Genomic DNA, 23,728 nt, shown 5'->3' with positions numbered 1-23,728 from the left:
AAGAACCACAGACAGTGCAGTATATCTGTCTCATTGACACACCTTTGAACCTTATTATGGGAGTCCCACACTGTTCCTGTGGTTCTGACACTGCCTACAGCAGGACTGTCTGTACTCTACACTAGGTTAGCTTCATCCCACAGCTGCTTTGTCACTGTTGGAGAACTAGTTGTTGAATGAAGATGGAAGAGGTACAGTATCTACTGGGTGAAAAACAGACCCAAGGGGATGAAACCCCCACAGTCCGAATCACCACAGTCCGACTCACCACAGTCCGAATCACCACAGTCCGACTCACCACAGTCCGAATCAACACAGTCCGAAGGAAAACAAACTATATTTGCACACAGGTCTGGTAGTTTGAAAGGGCCTAAAGCAGACCTCTGCTTACATATTATAATATTCTATTGTAAGGTTACCTTAAAGGTTTTGTGACTGTTGTCGCTGTTGTTGATGATGGAGACTCAAGACCATTTCGGCCTTACGAGATAAAGCCTAGCAATTACGTAACCCTGGGAGCTAACTCAGGTCATAACCACCTACAACAAATAAACATTCCAAGCTTTTCCTAACTGTTACCTTCATTGCTTTGTCGCTGTTGGCAAAGTTGTTGATGATGGAGAGGGACTCCTGGAAGCGGGAGCTGCCGGTCAGCGCCACGTCTGAGATCAGCTGGCTCACCGCGATGATGATCTGGACCAGGAAATAGGAAGGGTGGAGAGGGGAACAGATGTGAACACAACACCTCCATCAAATGGATGCGTTATGGGATGGAAAGTGGAATCAGTGACTAACTTCACCATGGATGATGTGGTAGATATGAGTCTCGTGGCACTTTGTGAAAGCATGGAGCAGGTCTCTGACACTTAACCGATTGTTAGAGGAGGTTAGGAAACTAAGCAGGCGGTCTGTATTTAATTCATTCTTTGGTCAGATTATCAAAGCAATCTAAGTACTGTGATGTCAAATCTGCATTGACTTCAGTTTCCAGGTGTTCTATAGCCTTTCCTACTAACTGTTCATAGTAACTGTTTATGTTTGTGTGAACATTAAATATATTTGTGTGAGGGGAGTTTGTGCGTGATTAATAGCTGAAACTGCACAGCGAGGACTAATGACCTTGGGGATAGTGCTTAGTTCAAGTGTTTTGATTACATAATCATAACAGTGATGGACTGCTGATGATACAGTAACAGAATCAGCATTGCATTGTGCAGTTGACTAAACAATCAATGACAGTTCCTTGCCGTTCAGGGGGATGTTGTATCTGACCTGTAGGTGAGTGCGTAGGAAGGTCTTCCTCTTGGTGTACTCATAGTTGTTCCTCATCAGCAGGTAGAGCAGAGCGGAGGCCTCGGCCCGCAGCAGACCCATCTTAGACACACAGCACTTCAGAACCTCGTAGCACAGAGCCGCACACAGAGTCACGCGGCCCTTGAACAACGCCGTTGGGAACTGATAACAACAAAATACCAACATTACGAGGCAAGCCGTATTATGGTAATAATATCAATATTCAGTATTTATATAGAGTATACATTGTATGTAGTAATGAAGTACATTAAAACAAGCATTTAATAAGCCATAGCAAAAATCCATATCTAATCCATAATCATTGAGACTGCAATTTGAGCACCTGGGCCTGTTTTCCATCTATAAATCACCTGATTACTTATGTTATCTCCCGCCTTTAAAGTTATGAGTCTTTTTGTTCCTACCTTGTTCATGAAAGCCCTGAGGGAGGCGAAGACGTGTTTGAGGGCAGCCTCTGATTGGCCGACTTTCAGAAAGTTCAGATAGATGTCAAAAACCTTCTTCATCAGGGGATTGTGGCCGTCGCTGTCCAGCAGCTGGTTCTGAAGACAATCAATCAGTCAATCAATGGATCCATGCAAAAAAATCTATATAGTTTTCAAATACCAACCAACCAATCATTCACATGATCTGATGCTAACATCATTTGAATTTGAACTAGTCCATAACTAAGGCTTGTAATTGTTTTTGGTCAGGTCATGTGGTCAGTAAAGAGGTCTAGTACTGACCTTGAAGCACTGAGTGAAGTGTGAGAGGACGTCCAGTACACTGAGGCAGGCCTCAGTAGAGATATTACCCTCCAACAGAGCCTGGTGGTGGACCTCTGCCTCCGAGGGACCAGCCCCTGGGACCACACACCAGGAAGGAGAGAGAGAGAGAGAGAGAGAGTCAGAGGACATCTCCAGGCCATATACCATAGTGGAATATTGGGATGGCTCAGTATCAAAATTGGGACAGTGAACTGTATATCAGAGTAGCACCTAAATAAGAGTGTTAGAGAAGACAGTGAATATCATTATGTAACTGAATGATATTATGTAAACCTATAGCATATGTTTTGGAGGGCTCATAGTCAAGCTATAGCAGCGAGTGAACCACAATCTGGGTTTACAGGAGACGTTGAATATGGCCATTCCCCTTTAAGCCCAGGAAGCAGCCATTCAACTTGCCATACTTAGCAATGAATTCTGCTGAGCAATTATCGTCATTACTGCTGTTTCCACTCGGTATGTAAGTTCCAAAAAAGGTTTAAATAAAAAGTCACATGCAACCGGAAAAATGCCTTGTCTGGAAAGAATCAAAGTAATTTTTCTTGCAAGTGTGCATGCGCCAACTCCACCTCTTCTGCACCTCCAATAAAATCATTAATTACTGCCACGCACAGGTCGGCTGATCCAGCAGCAGGAAAGGTCATTGATTTGATCACCTACAACACTGTATGAATGTCATATCAATCTGTTGTTTCACCCGCGTTACACAAAATGCAATAATATATAATAGATTCAGTTGACAATATAGGGTGTTTTTACAGTTATTGTATATTTCTAGATAGGCTTTATTTAGTGTATTTTAATTACATTACTAATATTGCTAGAGCGAGAAGAAGAGAGGCTCATGCACACCTGCAATTTTTAAATTTTAATAAAAATAAAAAAAATCTTTCCAGACGGGCATTTTTTCAGCTGCATGTAACTTTTTATTTTAGACCTTTTATGGAAGTACATAACGGCTGGAACGGCAGGAATGACGATAGTTGCTGAGTGAAACTCCATTCTTTGGTAAGTACCGAACTTATTTTGACATTTTTAAGCTTGAAAAGCTGGTGAATGGCAAGTTTAAAGGAGAATCACCATATTTAATGGCTACTTTGCAAGCCCAGATTATGGTTTAAGCAGTAAGTACAGTATACAGTTGAAGTCAGAAGTTTACATACACCGTAGCCAAATAGATTTAAACTCAGCATTTCACAATTCCTGATGTTTAATCCGAGTAAAAATTACCTGTCTTAGGTCAGTTAGGATCACCACTTTATTTTAAGAATGTGAAATGTCAGAATAATAGTAGAGAGAATGATTTATTTCAGCTTTTATTTATTTCATCACATTCCCAGTGGGTCAGAAGTTTACATACACTCAATTAGTATTTGGTAGCATTGCCTTTAAATTGTTTTAATTTGGTCAAACGTTTCTGGTAGCCTTCCACAAGCTTCCCACAATACATTGGGTGAATTTTGGCCCATTCCTACTGACAGAGCTGGTGTAACTGAGTCAGGTTTGTATAGGCCTCCTTGCTCACACAATATTTTTCAGTTCTGCCCACAAATGTTCTATAGGATTGAGGTCAGGGCTTTGTGATGGTCACTCCAATACCTTGACTTTGTTGTCCTTAAGCCATTTCGCCACAACTTTGGAAGTTTGCTTGGGATCATTGTCCATTTGGAAGACCCATTTGCGACCAAGCTTTAACTTCCTGACTGAGATTTTGCTTTAATATGTCCACATAATTTTCCTGCCTCATGATGCCTTCTATTTTGTGAAGTGCACCAGTCCCTCCTGCAGCAAAGCACCCCCACAATATGATGCTGCCACCCCCGTGCTTCACGGTTGGGATGGTGTTCTTCGGCTTGCAAGCATCCCCCCTTTTCCTCCAAACATAACGATGGTTATTATGGCCAAACAGTTCTACTTTTGTTTCATCTCCAAAAAGTACAATCTTTGTCCCCATGTGCAGTTGCAAACTGTCGGTTTTGGACCATGGGCTTCTTCCTTGCTGAGCAGCCTTTCAGGTTATGTCGATATAGGACTCGTTTTACTGTGGATAAAGATACTTTTGTACCTGTTTCCTCCAGTATCTTCACAAGGTCCTTTGCTGTTGTTTTGGGATTGATTTGCACTTTTCGCACCAAAGTACGCTCATCTCGAGGAGACAGAACGCGTCTCCTTCCTGAGCGGTATGACGGCTGCGTGGTCCCATGGTGTTTATATTTGCATACTATTGTTTGTACAGATGAACGTGGTACCTTCAGGCATTTGGAAATTGCTCCCAAGGATGAACCAGACTTGTGGTCTACAATTTATTTTCTGTGGTCTTAGCTGATTTCTTTTGATTTTCCCATGATGTCAATCAAAGAGGCACTGAGTTTGAAAGTAGGCCTTGAAATACATCCACAGTTACACCTCCAAATGACTCAAATGATGTCAAGCTTCTAAAGCCATGACATCATTTTCTGGAATTTTCCAAGCTGTTTAAAAGGCACAGTCAACTTAGTGCACGTAAACTTCTGACCCACTGAAATTGTGATACTGTGAATTATAAGTGAAATAATCTGTCTGTAAACAATTGTTGGAAAAATCTCTTGTGTCATGCACAAAGTAGATGTCCTAACCGACTTGCTAAAACTATAGTTTGTTAACAAGAAATTTGTGGAGTGGTTGAAAAAACTAGTTTTAACGAGTCCAACCTAAGTGTATGTAAACTTCCGACTTCAACTGTATGTGCAAACTTACAGTTTGAGAGAGGTAAGTGGGAAGGGATAGCATCATATTCATGTACCTATGTTGAGTGTGAGAGAGGTATCCATGGTGCTGAACTGCTGAAGCCTGCTCTGCATTAGGCCGGCTCTGCAGCGCATCACAGGCATGGTCTGGGACTTCCTGTCTGAAGAGAACAGCTTGGACACCCAGGCATCCTGACTCCTATACACACACGCCGCCGACACGCACGCACACACACACACATTACTTACTATAAGATGGGTGGAGAGAGACAATGACTATGATATAATGTATTGGCAGGGAACACCCAGGTGTCTTGACTAGGGCTGTGGCGGTATATAAAGAAAATGTAGTCTATTTCAGAACAAAATAGTATACTTTGAGTTGTCCTTATGTTAGGTCCTCATCTGGCTATGCCATATGGCTGTGGGCTACACTAGTTCATTTAGCAGACAAGATTTGCATAGAAGTCCATGGCATTATTTTATAGTATGAAGAATACAATTGAATGTAGCTGAATAAAATTTATAGGATATTTTCTGTGCACATGCGGCTATTCTGTGTTGAGCGGTTAACAAAGAAATAGGCACACTTATATGCTTAATTTATAGTTATTAATGTAACTTTAGTTATTCTACAAACGTTTGGCTATATGTGTTGACGCAACTGCGCTCGTCCTTATCCAATTCCGAAGTGCATATTAAAGATACTGGAAGTACCGTCCACATTTACTTTGTCAGCCAACAAGGTGAGTAAGCCTAACGAACAGCAAAAGCACTAGCAAAAGTTGACCTATTATATTCTGTGCGCAGTCTGGGATAGTTGTGGGATGCGATAGATCCCAAATTAATAAAACCACTAGCATCAAAAAAAACTTTTTACACAATGAGGCTGACGCAACAGATCGAACGTTTAGCTTAAAATGTTGATAAACTATTAGGCTATTTCTTCACATTATAAGAGCAGCAATGCGCACACTATAAGTGCAGACGTTCCATTAGAAGGAACACCATTATCAAAAGTAACTGCAAATGCAATTATGCATGTAATGCTTTTATTATAAAGGTGCATTTTTATGGTGAAAAATATCTTTCCTAAACTTGGAACTTTACAGGCTGCTTATGTATGCCAGTTAGGCTCTATACCAAATCAAATCAAATCAAATTTTATTGGTCACATACAGTACACATGGTTAGCAGATGTTATTGTGAGTGTAGCAAAATGCTTGTGCTTCTAGTTCTGACAGTGCAGCAATATCTAACAAGTAATATCTAACAATTCCACAACAAATACCTAATATCACAAATCTAAGTAAAGGAATGGAATAAAAATATATAAATATATGGATGAGCAATGAGAGAGCGGCATAGACTAAGATGCAATATATTGTCACGCCCTGACCATAGTTTACTTTGTATTTTCTATGTTTTGATTGGTCAGGGTGTGATCTGAGTGGGTATTCTATGTTTCATGTCTTGTTTGTCTATTTCTATGTTCAGCCTGATATGGTTCTCAGTCAGAGGCAGGTGTTCGTCATTGTCTCTGATTGGGAACCATATTTAGGTAGCCTGGGTTTCACTGTGTGTTTGTGGGTGATTGTTCCTGTCTATGTGTTTTTCACCAGATAGGCTGTTTAGGTTTTCGTTACGTTTTGTTTTGTAGTATTGTATTGGAGATTCGTGTTTCGTATTATTAATAAACATGGATCGTAAACCACACGCTGCATTTTGGTCCGACTCTCCGTCTCATCAAGAAAACCGTTACAGAATCACCCACCACAGAAGGACCAAGCAGCGTGTCAACAGGCAGGAGCAGCGCGAGGAGACGCGCAATAAGGATTTCTGGACATGGGAGGAAATCCTCGACGGGAGAGGACCCTGGGCTAAACCAGGGGAGTGTAGCCGCCCAAAGGTGCAGCAGGAGAAGAGGCAACAGGAGCAGCCCAAAGAGGAGGTATGGACATGGGAGGACGAATTAGAAGGAAGAGGACCCTGGGCTCAGCCAGGAGAATATCGCCGCCCCAAAGAAGAACTGGAGGCGGCGAAAGCTGAGAGGCGCAGATATGAGGAGGCAGCACGACGTAGCGGATGGAAGCCTGAGAGGCAGCCCCAAAAATTTCTTGGGGGGGGGCTAACAGGGAGTATGGCTACGCCAGGTAGGAGACCTGGGCAGACTCCCTGTGCTTACCGGGGGGCTAGAGAGACCGGACAGGCACCGTGTTATGCAGTGGTGCGCACGGTGTCTCCAGTGCGGGTGCATAGCCCGGTGCGGTATATTCCAGCTCCGCGTGTCTGCCGGGCTAGATTGAGCGTCGAGCCTAATGCCATGAAGCCGGCTCTACGCAGCTGGTCCCCAGTGCGTCTCCTTGGGCCGGCTTACATGGCACCAGCCTTGCGCTCGGTGTCTCCGGTTCGCCTGCATAGCCCAGTGCGGGCTATTCCACCTCGCCGCACTGGCAGGGCGACCGTGAGCATTCAACCAGGTAAGGTTGGGCAGGCTCGGTGCTCAAGAGCTCCAGTGCGCCTGCACGGTCCGGTTTTTCCAGTACCACCTCCACACCCCAGCCCTCCGGTAGCAGCTCCCCGCACCAGGCTTCCTGTGCGTGTCCTTGGCCCAGTACCACCAGTGCCAGTACCACGCATCAGGCCTACAGTGCGCCTCGCCTGTCCAGCGCTGTCGGAGCCCTCCTCCTCTCCAGCGCTGTCGGAGTCTCCCGCCTGTTTAGCGCTGTCAGAGCTTTCCGCCTCTACAGCGCTGCCGGAGTCTCCCGCCTGTTCAGAACTGCCAGTTAGCATAGAGCTGCCAGTTAGCATAGAGCTGCCAGTTAGCTTAGAGCTGCCAGTTAGCTTAGAGCTGCCAGTCTGCAAGGAGCTGCCAGTCTGCATGGAGCTGCCAGTCTGCATAGAGCTGCCAGTCTGCAAGGAGCCGCCAGAGCTGCCTGTCTGCAGGATGCCGCCAGAGCTGCCAGTCTGCAAGGAGCCGCCAGAGCTGCCAGTCTGCAAGGAGCCGCCAGAGCTGCCAGTTAGCATGGAGCAGCCAGGGCCGCCAGTCAGCATGGAGCAGCCAGGGCCGCCAGTCAGCATGGAGCAGCCAGGGCCGCCAGTCAGCATGGAGCAGCCAGGGCCGCCAGTCAGCATGGAGCAGCCAGTCAGCATGGAGCAGCCAGTCAGCATGGAGCAGCCAGAGCAGCCAGTCAGCATGGAGCAGCCAGAGCAGCCAGTCAGCATGGAGCAGCCAGAGCTGCCAGTCAGCATGGAGCAGCCAGTCAGCATGGAGCAGACAGAGCTGCCAGTCGACCAGACTCTTCCAGATCTGCCAGTCGTCCAGACTCTTCCAGATCTGCCAGTCGTCCAGACTCTTCCAGATCTGCCAGTCGTCCAGACTCTCTCAGATCTGCCAGTCGACCAGATTCTCCCAGATCTGCCAGTCGACCAGATTCTCCCAGATCTGCCAGTCGACCAGATTCTCCCAGATCCGCCAGTCGACCAGATTCTCCCAGATCCGCCAGTCGACCAGATTCTCCCAGATCCGCCAGTCGACCAGATTCTCCCAGATCCGCCAGTCGACCAGATTCTCCCAGATCCGCCAGTCGACCAGATTCTCCCAGATCCGCCAGTCGACCAGATTCTCCCAGATCTGCTAGTCGACCAGGATCTGCTGAAACCGCCAGCCAGCCAGGTTCTGGTAGTTTCTACTACCTGCCTGGGCTTCCTCTCAGTGCTGAGCTTCTTCTCAGTGCTGAGCTTCCTCTCAGTGCTGAGCTACCTATCTGTCCCGAGTTACCTCTGTCCCGAGCTGTCCCTCTGTCCCATGTTATCATTGTGGTGGGTAACCTATTTAGGGACGTTTAGGAGGGGGATTAAAACTGTCATGGAGTGGGGTCCACGTCCAGCGCCAGAGCCGCCACCGCGGACAGATGCCCACCCAGACCCTCCCCTATAGGTTCAGGTTTTGCGGCCGGAGTCCGCACCTTGGGGGGGGGGGTACTGTCACGCCCTGACCATAGTTTACTTTGTATTTTCTATGTTTTGATTGGTCAGGGTGTGATCTGAGTGGGTATTCTATGTTTCATGTCTTGTTTGTCTATTTCTATGTTCAGCCTGATATGGTTCTCAGTCAGAGGCAGGTGTTCGTCATTGTCTCTGATTGGGAACCATATTTAGGTAGCCTGGGTTTCACTGTGTGTTTGTGGGTGATTGTTCCTGTCTATGTGTTTTTCACCAGATAGGCTGTTTAGGTTTTCGTTACGTTTTGTTTTGTAGTATTGTATTGGAGATTCGTGTTTCGTATTATTAATAAACATGGATCGTAAACCACACGCTGCATTTTGGTCCGACTCTCCGTCTCATCAAGAAAACCGTTACATATATAGTATAGAATAAATATGAGATGAGTAATGCAAGATACAGTGCCTTGCGAAAGTATTCGGCCCCCTTGAACTTTACGACCTTTTGCCACATTTCAGGCTTCAAACATAAAGATATAAAACTGTATTTTTTTGTGAAGAATCAACAACAAGTGGGACACAATCATGAAGTGGAACGACATTTATTGGATATTTCAAACTTTTTTAACAAATCAAAAACTGAAAAATTGGGCGTGCAAAATTATTCAGCCCCTTTACTTTCAGTGCAGCAAACTCTCTCCAGAAGTTCAGTGAGGATCTCTGAATGATCCAATGTTGACCTAAATGACTAATGATGATAAATACAATCCACCTGTGTGTAATCAAGTCTCCGTATAAATGCACCTGCACTGTGATAGTCTCAGAGGTCCGTTAAAAGCGCAGAGAGCATCATGAAGAACAAGGAACACACCAGGCAGGTCCTATATACTGTTGTGAAGAAGTTTAAAGCCGGATTTGGATACAAAAAGATTTCCCAAGCTTTAAACATCCCAAGGAGCACTGTGCAAGCGATAATATTGAAATGGAAGGAGTATCAGACCACTGCAAATATACCAAGACCTGGCCGTCCCTCTAAACTTTCAGCTCATACAAGGAGAAGACTGATCAGAGATGCAGCCAAGAGGCCCATGATCACTCTCGATGAACTGCAGAGATCTACAGCTGAGGTGGGAAACTCTGTCCATAGGACAACAATCAGTCGTATATTGCACAAATCTGGCCTTTATGGAAGAGTGGCAAGAAGAAAGCCATTTCTTAAAGATATCCATAAAAAGTGTTGTTTAAAGTTTGCCACAAGCCACCTGGGAGACACACCAAACATGTGGAAGAAGGTGCTCTGGTCAGATGAAACCAAAATTGAACTTTTTGGCAACAATGCAAAACGTTATGTTTGGCGTAAAAGCAACACAGCTCATCACCCTGAACACACCATGCCCACTGTCAAACATGGTGGTGGCAGCATCATGGTTTGGGCCTGCTTTTCTTCAGCAGGGACAGGGAAGATGGTTAAAATTGATGGGAAGATGGATGGAGCCAAATACAGGACCATTCTGGAAGAAAGCCTGATGGAGTCTGCAAAAGACCTGAGACTGTGACGGAGATTTGTCTTCCAACAAGACAATGATCCAAAACATAAAGCAAAATCTACAATGGAATGGTTCAAAAATAAACATATCCAGGTGTTAGAATGGCCAAGTCAAAGTCCAGACCTGAATCCAATTGAGAATCTGTGGAAAGAACTGAAAACTGCTGTTCACAAATGCTCTCCATCCAACCTCACTGAGCTCGAGCTGTTTTGCAAGGAGGAATGGGAAAAAATGTCAGTCTCTCGATGTGCAAAACTGATAGAGACATACCCCAAGCGACTTACAGCTGTAATCGCAGCAAAAGGTGGCGATACAAAGTATTAACTTAAGGGGGCTGAATAATTTTGCACGCCCAATTTTTCTGTTTTTGATTTGTTAAAAAAGTTTGAAATATCCAATAAATGTCGTTCCACTTCATGATTGTGTCCCACTTGTTGTTGATTCTTCACAAAAAAATGCAGTTTTATATCTTTATGTTTGAAGCCTGAAATGTGGCAAAAGGTCGCAAAGTTCAAGGGGGCCGAATACTTTCGCAAGGCACTGTATGTGAACATTATTAAAGTGGCATTATTAAAGTGACTAGTGTTCCATTTATTAAAGTGGCCAATGATTTCAAGTCTGTATCTAGGCAGCAGCCTCTTTGTGCTAGAGATGACTGTTTAACAGTCTGATGGCCTTGAGATAGAAGCTGTTTTTCAGTCTGTTTTTAATTCCCCAACAACTACCTAATACACGCAAATCTAAAGGGGTGAATGAGAATATGTACATAAAAGTATATGGACGAGCGATGGCCGAGCGGCATAGGCACGATGCAGTAGATGGTATAAAATACATGAGTAATGTAAGATATGTAAACATTAAATGGCATTATTTAAAGTGACGTTGTTTAAAGTGACTAGTGATCCATTTATTAAAGTGTCCAGTGATTTGGTTTCAATGTATGCAGCAGCCTCTCTGAGTTGGTGTTTGTTGTTTAGCAGTCTGATGGCCTTGAGATAGAAGCTGTTTCTTAATCTCTCAGTCCCTGCTTTGATGCACCTGTACTGACCTCGCCTTCTGGATGGTAGCAGGGTGAACAGGCAGTGGCTTGGGTGGTTGTTGTACTTGATGATCTTTTTGGCCTTCTTGTGACATCGGGTGATGTAGGTGTCCTGGAGGGCAGTTAGTTTGCCCCGATGATGCGTTGTGCAGACCGCACGAGCCCTGTGGTTGTGGGCGGTGCAGTTGCAGTACCAGGCGGTGATACAGCCCGACAGGATGCTCTCAATTGTGTATCTGTAAAAGTTTGTGAGGGTTTTAGGTGACAAGCCAAATTTCTTTAGCCTCCTGAGGTTGAAGAGGTGCTGTTGCGCCTTCTTCACCACACTGTCTGTGTGGGTGGTCCATTTCAGTTTGTCAGTGATATACGCAGAGGAACTTAAAACTTTCCACCTTCTCCAATGCTGTCCCGTCGATGTGGATAGGGGGGTGATCCCTCTGCTGTTTCCTGAAGTCCAATGTCATATCCTTTGTTTTGTTGACATTGAGTGAGAGGTTATTTTCCTGACACCACACTTATCTCCTCCCTGTAGGCTATCGTGTCGTTGTTGTTAATCAAGCCTACTACTGTTGTGTCGTCTGCAAAATTGATGATTGATTTGGAGAGAGTAAAGGGGATTAATGTACTTAATTAATGTGCTTAACTTAAGTGATTTGTATACATAAGCTGTGATACAAACCTTGTATCACAGCTTAAGTGACTACGATTAGAAAAAGGCATTGTTTCTTGCCTTACGCTGGGCATCATTCACAAGTGATAATATATAATTCACAAGTCATAGGCCAATATTGTCACCCATCGACTATTCTTGATTTAATCTTGTCTTTACATGTACTAAATAATATCTGTGTGAAATTTGTTTTGATTTAGAATGGACCATTATCATGCACCTGTCTTCGAAACAGGGGAAACCAAACTAAAATGAGTGCAAGGCAAAAAGGATAATGTTGGCCAAATGCCAGAGGGGTTGAATCATACAGAGGAGTTACTATGTGTGTGACGTAAGGTTGTAACCTGTATAAAGAGTGTGTGCCAAGACTGGAAGAGTAGTTGTTTTCATGAACCAGCTCGGCTTTTATTATTTTGTAATTGTTCCTCTGGTATTTGAGAAATATTACTGACTGAATATTTCCACGACAGCTGCTGCCCCATATACATAGACTTGAAATCACTGGCTACTTTAATAATGGAAGACTAGTCACTTTAATGTTTAAATATTTGAGCTTACTCATCTCATATGTATACAGTGTATTCTATTCTACTGTATGCCACTCCGACATCGGAAGCTGTTTCTTAATCTCTCGGTCCCAGCTCATCCTAATATTTATATATTCCTTAATTCCATTCTTTTACTTTTAGGTTGTGTGTATTGTTGTGAATTGTAGATATTACTGCACTGCTGGAGCTAGAAACACAAGCATTTCACTACACCAGCAAAAACATCTGCTAAACATGTGTATGTGTCATAACATTTGATTTGATTTCTAGAAAGGCTGCGCGACATGGGCTCTTGGGCTCTCATGAAGTGTTTTGCATTGATGTCAGAGTGATTAGAGGGACAATAGAGTGCCAGGCAGTTAGCAAGTTTGGTAGGCTACTAATGACTGTCAGCAGCATCAGAGCTTGGAGAAGCCTTCATTTGACTGGCTTAATGACTCGTGACCACCAGTGTGGCGTCAATACGGTCACCATTACAGCCCTGGTCTTGACTCCCACAAACAGAGACACAACAATACACTCCACTGAACTTAAACAACTGGGGAGTTAATGACTCATGTAATGGACTAGCAGGAAACCTAAACCTGATAAACCAGACTCAGAAACATGAACACCTAAAGATAACATTTAAAAAAAAAAAATTGAAACCTTTATTTAACTAGGCAAGTCAGTTAAGAACAAAATCTTATTTTCAATGACGGCCTAGGAACAGTGGGTTAACTGCCTGTTCAGGGGAAGAACGACAGATTTGTACCTTGTCAGCTCGGGGGTTTGAACTTGCAACCTTCCGGTTACTGGTCCAACACTCTAATGCTCTAACCACTCGGCTACCCTGCCGCTATACTGCCCATTTATTAGCAATAACAAAAAAAGAATAACAACCTTTGACAACCAAGCCTAAAGATGTGTGGGGGACAATAATTATAATAGAATTTATTGGACTGGCGAGGAACCTTAGGTTGGACATCCAAGCATTCTTACTCCTACAAATACACACAGAGACACAGGTACCATATACCTGTTTAGGACAAACTTAGTAGCACTATATTTTAGTGCTGTACGTAATCCAAACATCATCCTACCTGCCAATGTTTCTCTTTCCAACGTAACGGAACTGCACCAGGCATGTCCTGAAAGAGATTGACGAGGTCCGGATAAATAACAGTTTATCTCATAGATGTTAATTGCAAATAATAGTCTTGTACATCACATAGTTGATTAGTGGTATGCAAATAGGACAACAACATCAATCACTTGATAAGTGATTGTTATACAGTGGCATGAAAAAGCATGTGAACCCTTTGGAATTACCTGGACTTCTGCATAAAGTGGTCATAAAATTGGATCTGATGTTCATCTAGGTCACAACAATAGACAAACACAGTCTGCTTAAACTAATAACACACAAACAATTATACGTTTTCATGTCTTTATTGAGCACACCATGTAAACATTCACAGTGCAGGGTGGGAAAAGTATGTGAAGCCTTGGATTTAATAACTGGTTGACCCTCAATCAAATGTTTTCTGTAGTTGCTGATCAGACCTTCACAACGGTCAGGAGGACTTTTGGACCTTTCCTCTTTTCAAAACTGTTTCAGTTCAGCATTAATCTTGGGATGTCTAGTGTGAACTGCTCTCTTGCCATAGCATCTCAATCGGGTTGAGGTCAGGACTCTGACTTGGCCACTCCAGAAGGTGTATTTTCTTCTGTTGAAGCCATTCTGCGGTTGATTTACTTCTGTGTTTTAGGTTGTTGTCCTGTTGCATCACCCAAGTTTTGTTGAGCTTCAATTGGCGGACAGATAGCCTAACGTTCCCCTGCAAAATGTTTTGATAAATTTGGGAATTAATTTTTCCGTTGATGATAGCAAGCTGTCCAGGCCCTGAGGCAGCAAAGCAGCCACAAACCATGATGCTCCCTCCACCATAATTTACAGTTGGGATGAGGTTTTGATGTTGGTGTGCTGTGCCTTTTTTTCTCCACACATAGTGTTTTGTGTTCCTTCCAAACAACTCAACTGTAGTTTCATCTGTTCACAGAATATTTTGCCAGTAGCGCTGGGCAACATCCAGATGCACTTTTGAAAACTTCAGACGTGCAGCAATGTTTTTTTTGGACAGCAGTGTCTTCTTCCGTGGTGTCCTCCCATGAACACCATTCTTGTTTAGTGTTTTACGTATCGTAGACTTGTCAAGAGAGATGTTAGCATGTTCCAGAGATTTCTGTAAGTCTTCAGCTGACTCTCTAGGATTCTTCTTAACCTCAGAGCATTCTGCGCCGTGCTCTTGCAGGACGGCCACTCCTAGGGAAAGAAGCAACAGTGCTGAACTTTCTCCATTTATAGACAATTTGTCTTACCGTGGACTGATGAACGTCAAGGTTTTTAGAGATACTTTTGTAACCCTTTCCAGCTTCATGCAAGTCAACAATTCTTAATCTTAGGTCTTCTGAGATCTCTTTCGTTTGAGGCATGGTTACTATGAGGCAATGCTTCTTGTGAATAGAAAACTCCAATTTTGTGAGTGTTTATCGGGCAAGGCAGGTCTAACCAACATCTCCAATCTCGTCTCATTGATTGGACTCCAGAGGTTAGCTAACTCCTGACTCCAATTAGTTTTTGGAGAAGTCATTAGATCAAATTTGATGACTAATTTATGCAGAAATCCAGGTAATTCCGAAGGGTTAACATACAGTTCCTTGCAAAAGTATTCATCCCCTTGGCGTTTTTCCTATTTTGTTGCATTACAACCTGTAATTAAAATTGATTTTTATTTGGATTTCATGTAATGGACTTACACAAAATAGTTCAAAGTGGTGAAGTGAAATGGAAAAAAACAACTTGTTATAAAAAATATATATAAAGTGGTGCGTGCATATAGTGGGGCAAAAAAGTATTTAGTCAGCCACCAATTGTGCAAGTTCTCCCACTTAAAAAGATGAGAGGCCTGTAATTTTCATCATAGGTACACTTCAACTATGACAGACAAAATGAGAAGAAAAAAAATACAGAAAATTACATTGTAGGATGTTTTATGAATTTATTTGCAAATAGTGGCTGTGTTTAAAAACGATTGCCTGTGCACACGTGCTCACACACACACACACACACACACACACACACACACACACACACACACACACACACACACACACACCTTATTCTGACATTAACAACTAGTTTAAGGGCTAGAGCTCAGGGTTTGTCCTGGGCAGGGTGTATGATCAGGAAAACTTCCTGACTCTAATCCTGCATCCACACAAGCGAATATAACCTATTATATTCTAATCCTGCATCCACACAGCGAATATAACCTATTATATTCTAGTCCTGCATCCACACAGCGAATATAACCTACTATATTCTAATCCTGCATCCACACAAGATAATATAACCTACTCTATTCTAATCCTGCATCCACACAGCGAATATAACCTACTATATTCTAATCCTGCATCCACACAAGATAATATTACCTACTCTATTCTAATCCTGCATCCACACAGCGAATATAACCTACTATATTCTAATCTTGCATTCACACAAGCGAATATAACCTATTATATTCTAATCCTGCATCCACACAGCGAATATAACCTATTATATTCTAGTCCTGCATCCACACAGCAAATATAACCTACTATATTCTAATCCTGCATCCACACAAGATAATATAACCTACTCTATTCTAATCCTGCATCCACACAGCGAATATAACCTACTATATTCTAATCCTGCATTAACACAAGATAATATTACCTACTCTATTCTAATCCTGCATCCACACAGCAAATATAACCTACTCTATTCTAATCCTGCATCCACACAGCAAATATAACCTATTATATTCTAGTCCTGCATCCACACAGCGAATATAAGATAATGATCTTGTACTCACTCCAGTAGACTGAGGAAGTTGATGATGTCCTGAGGATTGACCTTGTTCCAGTAGGCCAGCAGGTTGTCTAGAGACAGAGACACAACAGGAGAGTGACAGACACTAAGAGAGCTTCTGTAGCAGGTCAACAGGCAGAAACAACCAGAAGATTACACAATGACCAGGTCTGCGTCCCAAATTACACCATACTGCCTTTGTAGTGCATTACTTTTGAACAGGCCCTGGCCAAAAGTAGTGCACCAAGTAGCACACCGATGTCTGCTAAAACCGCACAACAGTCAGAAATTCCACAGATGAGGCCAATGAAAATGTTTGAATATAGGAATAATAATAGGATAGCTATAATATAGGTAAAATGAACACAACATAGGATATACAGTGCATTCATTCAGTGTCTAGGTATGCATCATCAAACCCCAAATAGAGAGAAGTGACTGTGTGGCGCTGACCATAGAGATACTGTAACATATTGCACATACTACAGTATGTGTCAGGGTTGGGGCCAATTGCATTTAAATTCTAGTCAATTCAGGAAGTACACTGACGTTCCAATTACAATTCTCTTCAATGCTTTTTAATGAGGAAAATTTAGAATTGGAATTTGGTTTACTTTCTGAAATGGCTGGAACTGAAATCAAATTGACCCCAACCTTGGTATGTGTTCTACATGTATTTAAAATTGTGTTGCTGACTGACCGTCTGAGACGGTCCTGACGATGTGAAGGAAACACAGAAGCAGTCCTTTGATCTCATAGTGGCCCAGTCTGCCTATGGGAGGGAGAGTAGTACTGCTGCTCATAGTGGAGCCCCGCCGGTGGAGCTGGAGGACAATACACCATAGAGGAAGAAAACATGGTATCAGAAACAGTGGCAGGGATGGACACCACAGAGTAAGAAAACATGGACGTATGGTCCCTCCCCTCCGTTAAATAAAATCCTAACTATAAACTTTCAACTAAAAACATGTTATATTTTTGAATAACAAATCTAAATAACCAAACATCAATATCTGACAGGGAACAAAACTTATATGATATCATGCTCTCTTTGTCTGTCTCTCACCTCAGAGCCCCTTCTGTGGAGCTGTGGGGAGAAACACCACAGAGGAAGAAAACACAGTGGCAGTTATTCATACCACCAAAAAATAAAGACAATAATTTGAAGCAGTGGCACTTAGTCCTACTATATGACAGGGGTTCAAACTTTTTTGGCCTGTTACCTAATTTTGATATCAAAGCAATTTCGCGACCCCCACTATAAAAAAAGGTGATATAATCAACAGCCAATGTTAACTTCTTTATTTGGGGCTATGACAGTGTATTACAAATCAGTCTGACAGTACTTTCATCTCAAGGAAGCATGGTTTGAAGTAACTGGACAACTTTTATTTGTATTGCTTTTAAATCTTTTTAAGGAATGTTTATCTTATTAACACTTTGTTCTAGCTAGATATTTGTGTAGGTAGCTATCAAGTAAACACAATGAATGCATCTGAAGCACACAATGCATACGAAGTTCATGATCTTGATCTATGATCTATGATCTTGATCTTGATCTATGATCTTCTGTGTACAAAATAACACCATCATTGCTTTCATTGACAATGTTCTTTTCCCCCCAGTCTGATTTGTGGTCTGGTCCTGTCCACTCTATTCTAAAGAGTCCTGTGGCGGCTTGTGAGCATTGTACTTGTTCCCGAGAGTCTTAGCTTTCAGGATTGGGGTCATAATAGCTTATGCTGTAGCTCCAACCATTCAAAAGTTAGATCCACGTTTGAAGGGAGAAAACAGAAATCGTTTTTTTTAATTATTATTATTTTTTTATACAACCAAGCGGCACATTTTTTGTTTTTGTTTCTGAGTTTCTCTCGCGACCCCACTTTCAAATCAGCTGACAACACATCGGGTCGCAACCCCTAGTTTGGGAAAAGCTGCCATATGAGTAAGAAAAAGGATGATTCAAATGATGTCTTATTACTTTTTTAATGTAATCAATTATGCTAATCCTCATCTCCATCACAATCCAACGTGTGGTTTCTACACTGATTATACAAAACATTAGGAACACCTGCTCTTTCCATGACATAGACTGTCCAGGTGAATACAGGTGAAAGATATGATCCCTTATTGATGTCTCTTGTTAAATCCACTTCAATCAGTGTAGATGAAGGAGAGGAGACATGTTAAAGAAGGATTTTTAAGCCTTGAGACAATTGAGACATGGATTGTGTATGTGTGCCATTCAAAGGGTGAATGGGGAAGACAAAAACTGTAAGGGCCTTTGAACGTTGTATGGTAGTAGAAGCCAGGCGCACCGGTTTGTGTCAAGAACTGCAACAGTGCTGAGTTTTTCCACGGTCAACAATTTCCCGTGTGAACCAAGAATGGTCCACCACCCAGAGGACATTCAGCCAACTTGACACAACTGTGGGAAGCATTGGAGTCAACATGGACCAGCATCCCTGTGGAACACTTTGACACCTTGTAGAGTCCATGCCCCGACAAATTGAGGCTGTTCTGAGGGCAAAACAGGGGGGTGCAACTCAATATCAGGAAGGTGTTCCTAATGTTTGGTATACACAGTGTATATCGCTACAATAAATAATAAAGGCTTGCAAGTGTTGGAGAAATGACCCAAACGAAACACAACAAATAAGATCTTTTATCAGTTCATATCATGTTTATTTTTTTAACGGAACAGGATGTAGAGCGTCATATTCAATTTGACTGTTCTGCTACGATGTGCTCTACTGAACTTGACTTATGGCGTTCCCTCTGGTTCTGTCCCAAATCGCACCCTATTCCCTACATAGTACACTACTTTTGACCAGAGCCCTATGTGCCCTGGTCAAAAGTAGTGCACTATATAGGGAATATGGTGCCATATTCTCTTTTTATTTTTCTTATTTGTATTGGCCCATCCAACACTCTCTGTTTCTTACCTCAGAGCTATCTGGAGTGCTGGGATCCATGAACAGAGATCCTCTGGAGTCCTCCCTCCTCACCAAGTGGCCGTTCTGAGCTACTGGGCCTGGGGAGTACAGAGACACATGTTCACATAGCTTCTAAGATGTTTTTTTGTGTGTTTTTTTTGGGGGGGGGGGTTTAAAGATGTGGATCAGTAAAGGATTCGGAGAGGTTGCTGGTTCAAGTCCCAGGCCAGGAAATACAGAAGAATGACTACCATTACTGTTGTGGCCTTGAGCATGGCACTTAACCCCAATAAATATCTATCTAGAGGCGCTAACCCGCGGTTGACACCGTGCCTCTCAGTGTGTGTGTGTTGCACAGGTGGCGTCTGAATCTTTGTGGGCTATACTCTGCCTTGTCTCAGGATGGTAAGTTGGTGGTTGGGAGCTGTGCTTTGGCAAAGTGGGTGGGGTTATATCCTTCCTGTTTGGCCCTGTCCGGGGATGTCCTCGGATGGGGCCACAGTGTCTCCTGACCCCCCTGTCTCAGCCTCCAGTATTTATTTATGCTGCAGTAGTTTATGTGTCGGGGGGCTAGGGTCAGTTTGTTATATCTGGAGTACTTCTCCTGTCCTATTCGGTGTCCTGTGTGAATTTAAGTGTGCTCTCTCTAATTCTCTCTTTCTTTCTCTCTCGGAGGACCTGAGCCCTAGGACCATGCCTCGGGACTACCTGACATGATGACTCCTTGCTGTCCCCAGTCCACCTGGCTGTGCTGCTGCTCCAGTTTCAACTGTTCTGCCTTATTATTATTGGACCATGCTGGTCATTTATGAACATTTGAACATCTTGGCCATGTTCTGTTATAATCTCCACCCGGCACAGCCAGAAGAGGACTGGCCACCCCACATAGCCTGGTTCCTCTCTAGGTTTCTTCTTAGGTTTTGGCCTTTCTAGGGAGTTTTTCCTAGCCACTGTGCTTCTACACCTGTATTGATTGCTGTTTGGGGTTTTAGGCTGGGTTTCTGTACAGCACTTTGAGATATCAGCTGATGTACGAAGGGCTATATAAATCAATTTGATTTGATTTGATTGGGGAGGACGGGATGGATGGAATGGTATCAAACACATGGGAACCATGTGTTTAACATCCTTTTGTTTACTTACTCCATTCCACACGTTCTGCCCTCACCAGCCTCCTGTGGTGTGTGGGTTTGGGAAAATGGCAGACGGAGAATTTCCGTTCTAACCAAATGGACAATAAAACACCTATTTTACCGCCAGTTCCCAAACATCAAAGCAAAATTCTGATGGGAAATTACAATTCTAACGTACCCTTATTTATCTTCATGAATAATCTCCTGCACCTACTGTCGGCAGGGGTTAACACATTGAGGACAGACGTCACACTAACCGTGGTCCTTATCGATGGCCGTGCTGGTCCTGCGGCTGTCCATCAAGCCGGTTGATCTCAAGTCATCTCTGGAGCCCTGGAAGAGCACAGGACAACAACAAGGGTAGGGGTCCATTCTATTTCAATTCAGTCAAATCAGGAAATAAACTTCAATTTCAATTCATAATTTTCATCCAAACTCGAAAACGCCAATATATGACTGATATATCATGAGAGCAGATAGACTAAACCAGGACCTCCAGGAGTGGAAGGTAGGTGGGGGACTCACGGTGAAGCCCAGGCCGGGGCTAGAGGTGTGATGCTGGGCAGACAGCTGTTTGAGGTTCTGGTAGAGCAGCTCCAGCAGTGGCAGGTATAGTAGACAGATACGGGCCTGCTGATTCTGACATACAGAGGGGGGGGGGGGGGTGTAAAAAGCGAATGTCTTTTTCCAACAATCTTTATTGTTGTTCCATTTGCATACACAGTGTGTTGTTAGCACGCCAACAGGATCTGTGTGGTCTATGGAACAGTGACCCATAACAAACAGTACAACTGACTGTGTCAACCAAAACAACTATTATCTACTGTATCATTAGAGAGGGGCTATTCGAAAGCTGGCCTTTCTATCAACACAATGCTTCGCTGCCAGAGACTATTTGGATCTAGTGTGGATTTGCATAACCGATTTCTTCTTATCTTGGGTCTGTGGAAACAGTGAACACTCCTTACTCTAGTTAACTAGTCTAGTTATTCATTTACTAGCCTCTATTTTCCCAAACAGCAACAGCGACTCGGACTGTGTCCCCCGCTGCTCTATGAACACGGTTCATTACCCTTTATAAAACCTATATTAAAAAGTAAAGATGTTTCACTTGTTGTTTATTTGAGGTTTTAAAAAAAAAAATCAGAATTTTTTCCATCTCTCCCCCTCGCCTTTCTGCTTTACTATTAAATATCCCTTTAGAAACAGCCTATAGCCTTTCATTGTGTTACAGGGTGACGTTTCTTTACCGATAATGAGCTCTCTCTCGCTCACTCTGTCACTCACTGTCACTCACTCACTCAGACTGTTGCTCTCACCTTGTACTGGTGTAGCAGTCTGTCTGTCTCCCCCCTCCTCACCTTGTACTGGTGTAGCAGCCTGTCTGTCTCCCCCCTCCTCACGCCCCCCTCCTCAGTCTGTCTCCCCCTCCTCACATTGTACTGGTGTAGCAGTCTGTCTGTCTCCCCCCTCCTCCCGCCCCCCCTCCTCAGTCTGTCTGTCTCCCCCTCCTCACATTGTATTGGTGTAGCAGTCTGACTGTCTCCCCCTTCCTCACATTGTACTGGTGTAGCAGTCTGACTGTCTCCCCCCTCCTCACCTTGTACTGGTGTAGCAGTCTGACTGTATCCCCCCTCCTCACCTTGTACTGTTGTAGCAGTCTGTCTGTCTCCCCCCTCCTCATGTTCTGTCTCCCCCTCCTCACATTGTACTGGTGTAGCAGTCTGTCTGTCTCCCCCCTCCTCACCTTGTACTGGTGTAGCAGTCTGACTGTCTCCCCCCTTCTCACATTGTACTGGTGTAGCAGTCTGACTGTCTCCCCCTTCCTCACATTGTACTGGTGTAGCAGTCTGTCTGTCTCCCCCCTCCTCACCTTGTACAGGTGTAGCAGTCTGACTGTCTCCCCCCTCCTCACATTGTATTGGTGTAGCAGTCTGACTGTCTCCCCCCTCCTCACATTGTACAGGTGTAGCAGTCTGACTGTCTCCCCCCTCCTCACCTTGTACTGGTGTAGCAGTCTGACTGTCTCCCCCCTCCTCACATTGTATTGGTGTAGTGGTCTGTCTGTCTCCCCCCTCCTCACCTTGTACTGGTGTAGCAGTCTGACTGTCTCCCCCCTCCACACATTGTACTGGTGTAGCAGTCTGACTGTCTCCTCCCTCCTCATATTGTATTGGTGTAGTGGTCTGTCTGTCTCTCCTCCTCATATTGTATTGGTGTAGTGGTCTGTCTCCTCCTCCTCCTCACCTTGTACTGGGTGTAACGGTCGTCCATGGCGTGTTTGATGAGCAGGTTCTTCAGGACGGCCACGGCCAGCTGTCTGACCTCTGGTGACCCCTGCAGGGCCTCGGCCACCTCCCTCAGCAGCAGACCAACCAGGAAGTGGTTCTTACAGTAATCCTCCGTCAGCGCAGACTCCAGACTCTGATCTGGGGTCATAGGTCAACATGGTTAGGTCATGCCCTAAATCATACCCTACCCTATTCCCTGGCCAAAAGCAGTGCACTACATAGGGAACACATACGGGTACTAGCAGCAGGTGCAGACTACCGTGCTGTAATATAAAGGGGTGCATCTTTGACTTCAATCTGACTGGTAGCATTCAAGTGACATGGTAGATATCCTGTTGTCTCACTCATGGAACGATGTGTCTGACAAATTCCAGGGAGGAATGTGACAACATCACATGTTGAACACACTGACTCAGCAACCTTTTTCTCCAATGAAAAACACTACCACCTCTAATGAGGGAAATCAGACAAACACCAATCACCTCTAATGAGGGAAATGAGAGAAACACTACAACCTCTAATGAGGGAAATCAGACAAACACTACCACCTCCAATGAGGGAAATGAGAGAAACACCACCACCTCCAATGAGGGAAATGAGAGAAACACCACCACCTCTAATGAGGGAAATCAGACAAACACCAATCACCTCTAATGAGGGAAATGAGAGAAACACTACAACCTCTAATGAGGGAAATCAGACAAACACCAATCACCTCTAATGAGGGCAATCAGACAAACACCAATCACCTCTAATGAGAGAAATCAGACAAACACCAACCACTTCTAATGAGGGAAATCAGACAAACACCACCACCTCTAATGAGGGAAATCAGACAAACACCACCACCTCTAATGAGGGAAATGAGAGAAACACCACCACCTCTAATGAGGGAAATGAGAGAAACACCACCAC

General features: G+C 43.7%; 1 protein-coding gene across 4 annotated transcripts in view; it reads right to left on the bottom strand.

Moving 5' to 3' along the window:
• Positions 1-23,728, bottom strand: part of LOC139378950 (dedicator of cytokinesis 11) — a 111,453-nt gene that overhangs the window by 35,908 nt on the left and 51,817 nt on the right. For 2 of the 4 annotated variants that reach the window (XM_071121583.1, XM_071121585.1), the window contains 13 exons: positions 22,770-22,951; positions 21,048-21,161; positions 20,780-20,855; positions 19,399-19,487; positions 17,520-17,540; positions 17,154-17,277; positions 16,458-16,524; positions 13,641-13,688; positions 4,867-5,009; positions 2,043-2,158; positions 1,719-1,856; positions 1,273-1,455; positions 580-693 (listed from right to left, as the gene is read on the bottom strand). In XM_071121583.1, coding sequence (XP_070977684.1) covers positions 580-693; positions 1,273-1,455; positions 1,719-1,856; positions 2,043-2,158; positions 4,867-5,009; positions 13,641-13,688; positions 16,458-16,524; positions 17,154-17,277; positions 17,520-17,540; positions 19,399-19,487; positions 20,780-20,855; positions 21,048-21,161; positions 22,770-22,951 — 1,415 coding nt within the window. The remainder of the gene's footprint in view (positions 1-579; positions 694-1,272; positions 1,456-1,718; positions 1,857-2,042; positions 2,159-4,866; positions 5,010-13,640; positions 13,689-16,457; positions 16,525-17,153; positions 17,278-17,519; positions 17,541-19,398; positions 19,488-20,779; positions 20,856-21,047; positions 21,162-22,769; positions 22,952-23,728) is intronic. The other 2 variants (XM_071121584.1, XM_071121586.1) reach the window with 1 other exon arrangement.

Source organism: Oncorhynchus clarkii, chromosome 21 (assembly GCF_045791955.1).
Source record: "Oncorhynchus clarkii lewisi isolate Uvic-CL-2024 chromosome 21, UVic_Ocla_1.0, whole genome shotgun sequence".
Classification (NCBI taxonomy): Eukaryota; Metazoa; Chordata; class Actinopteri; order Salmoniformes; family Salmonidae; genus Oncorhynchus; species Oncorhynchus clarkii.
Note: the sequence above shows the minus strand (reverse complement) of the source record. Positions and strands in the feature narration are given on the sequence as shown.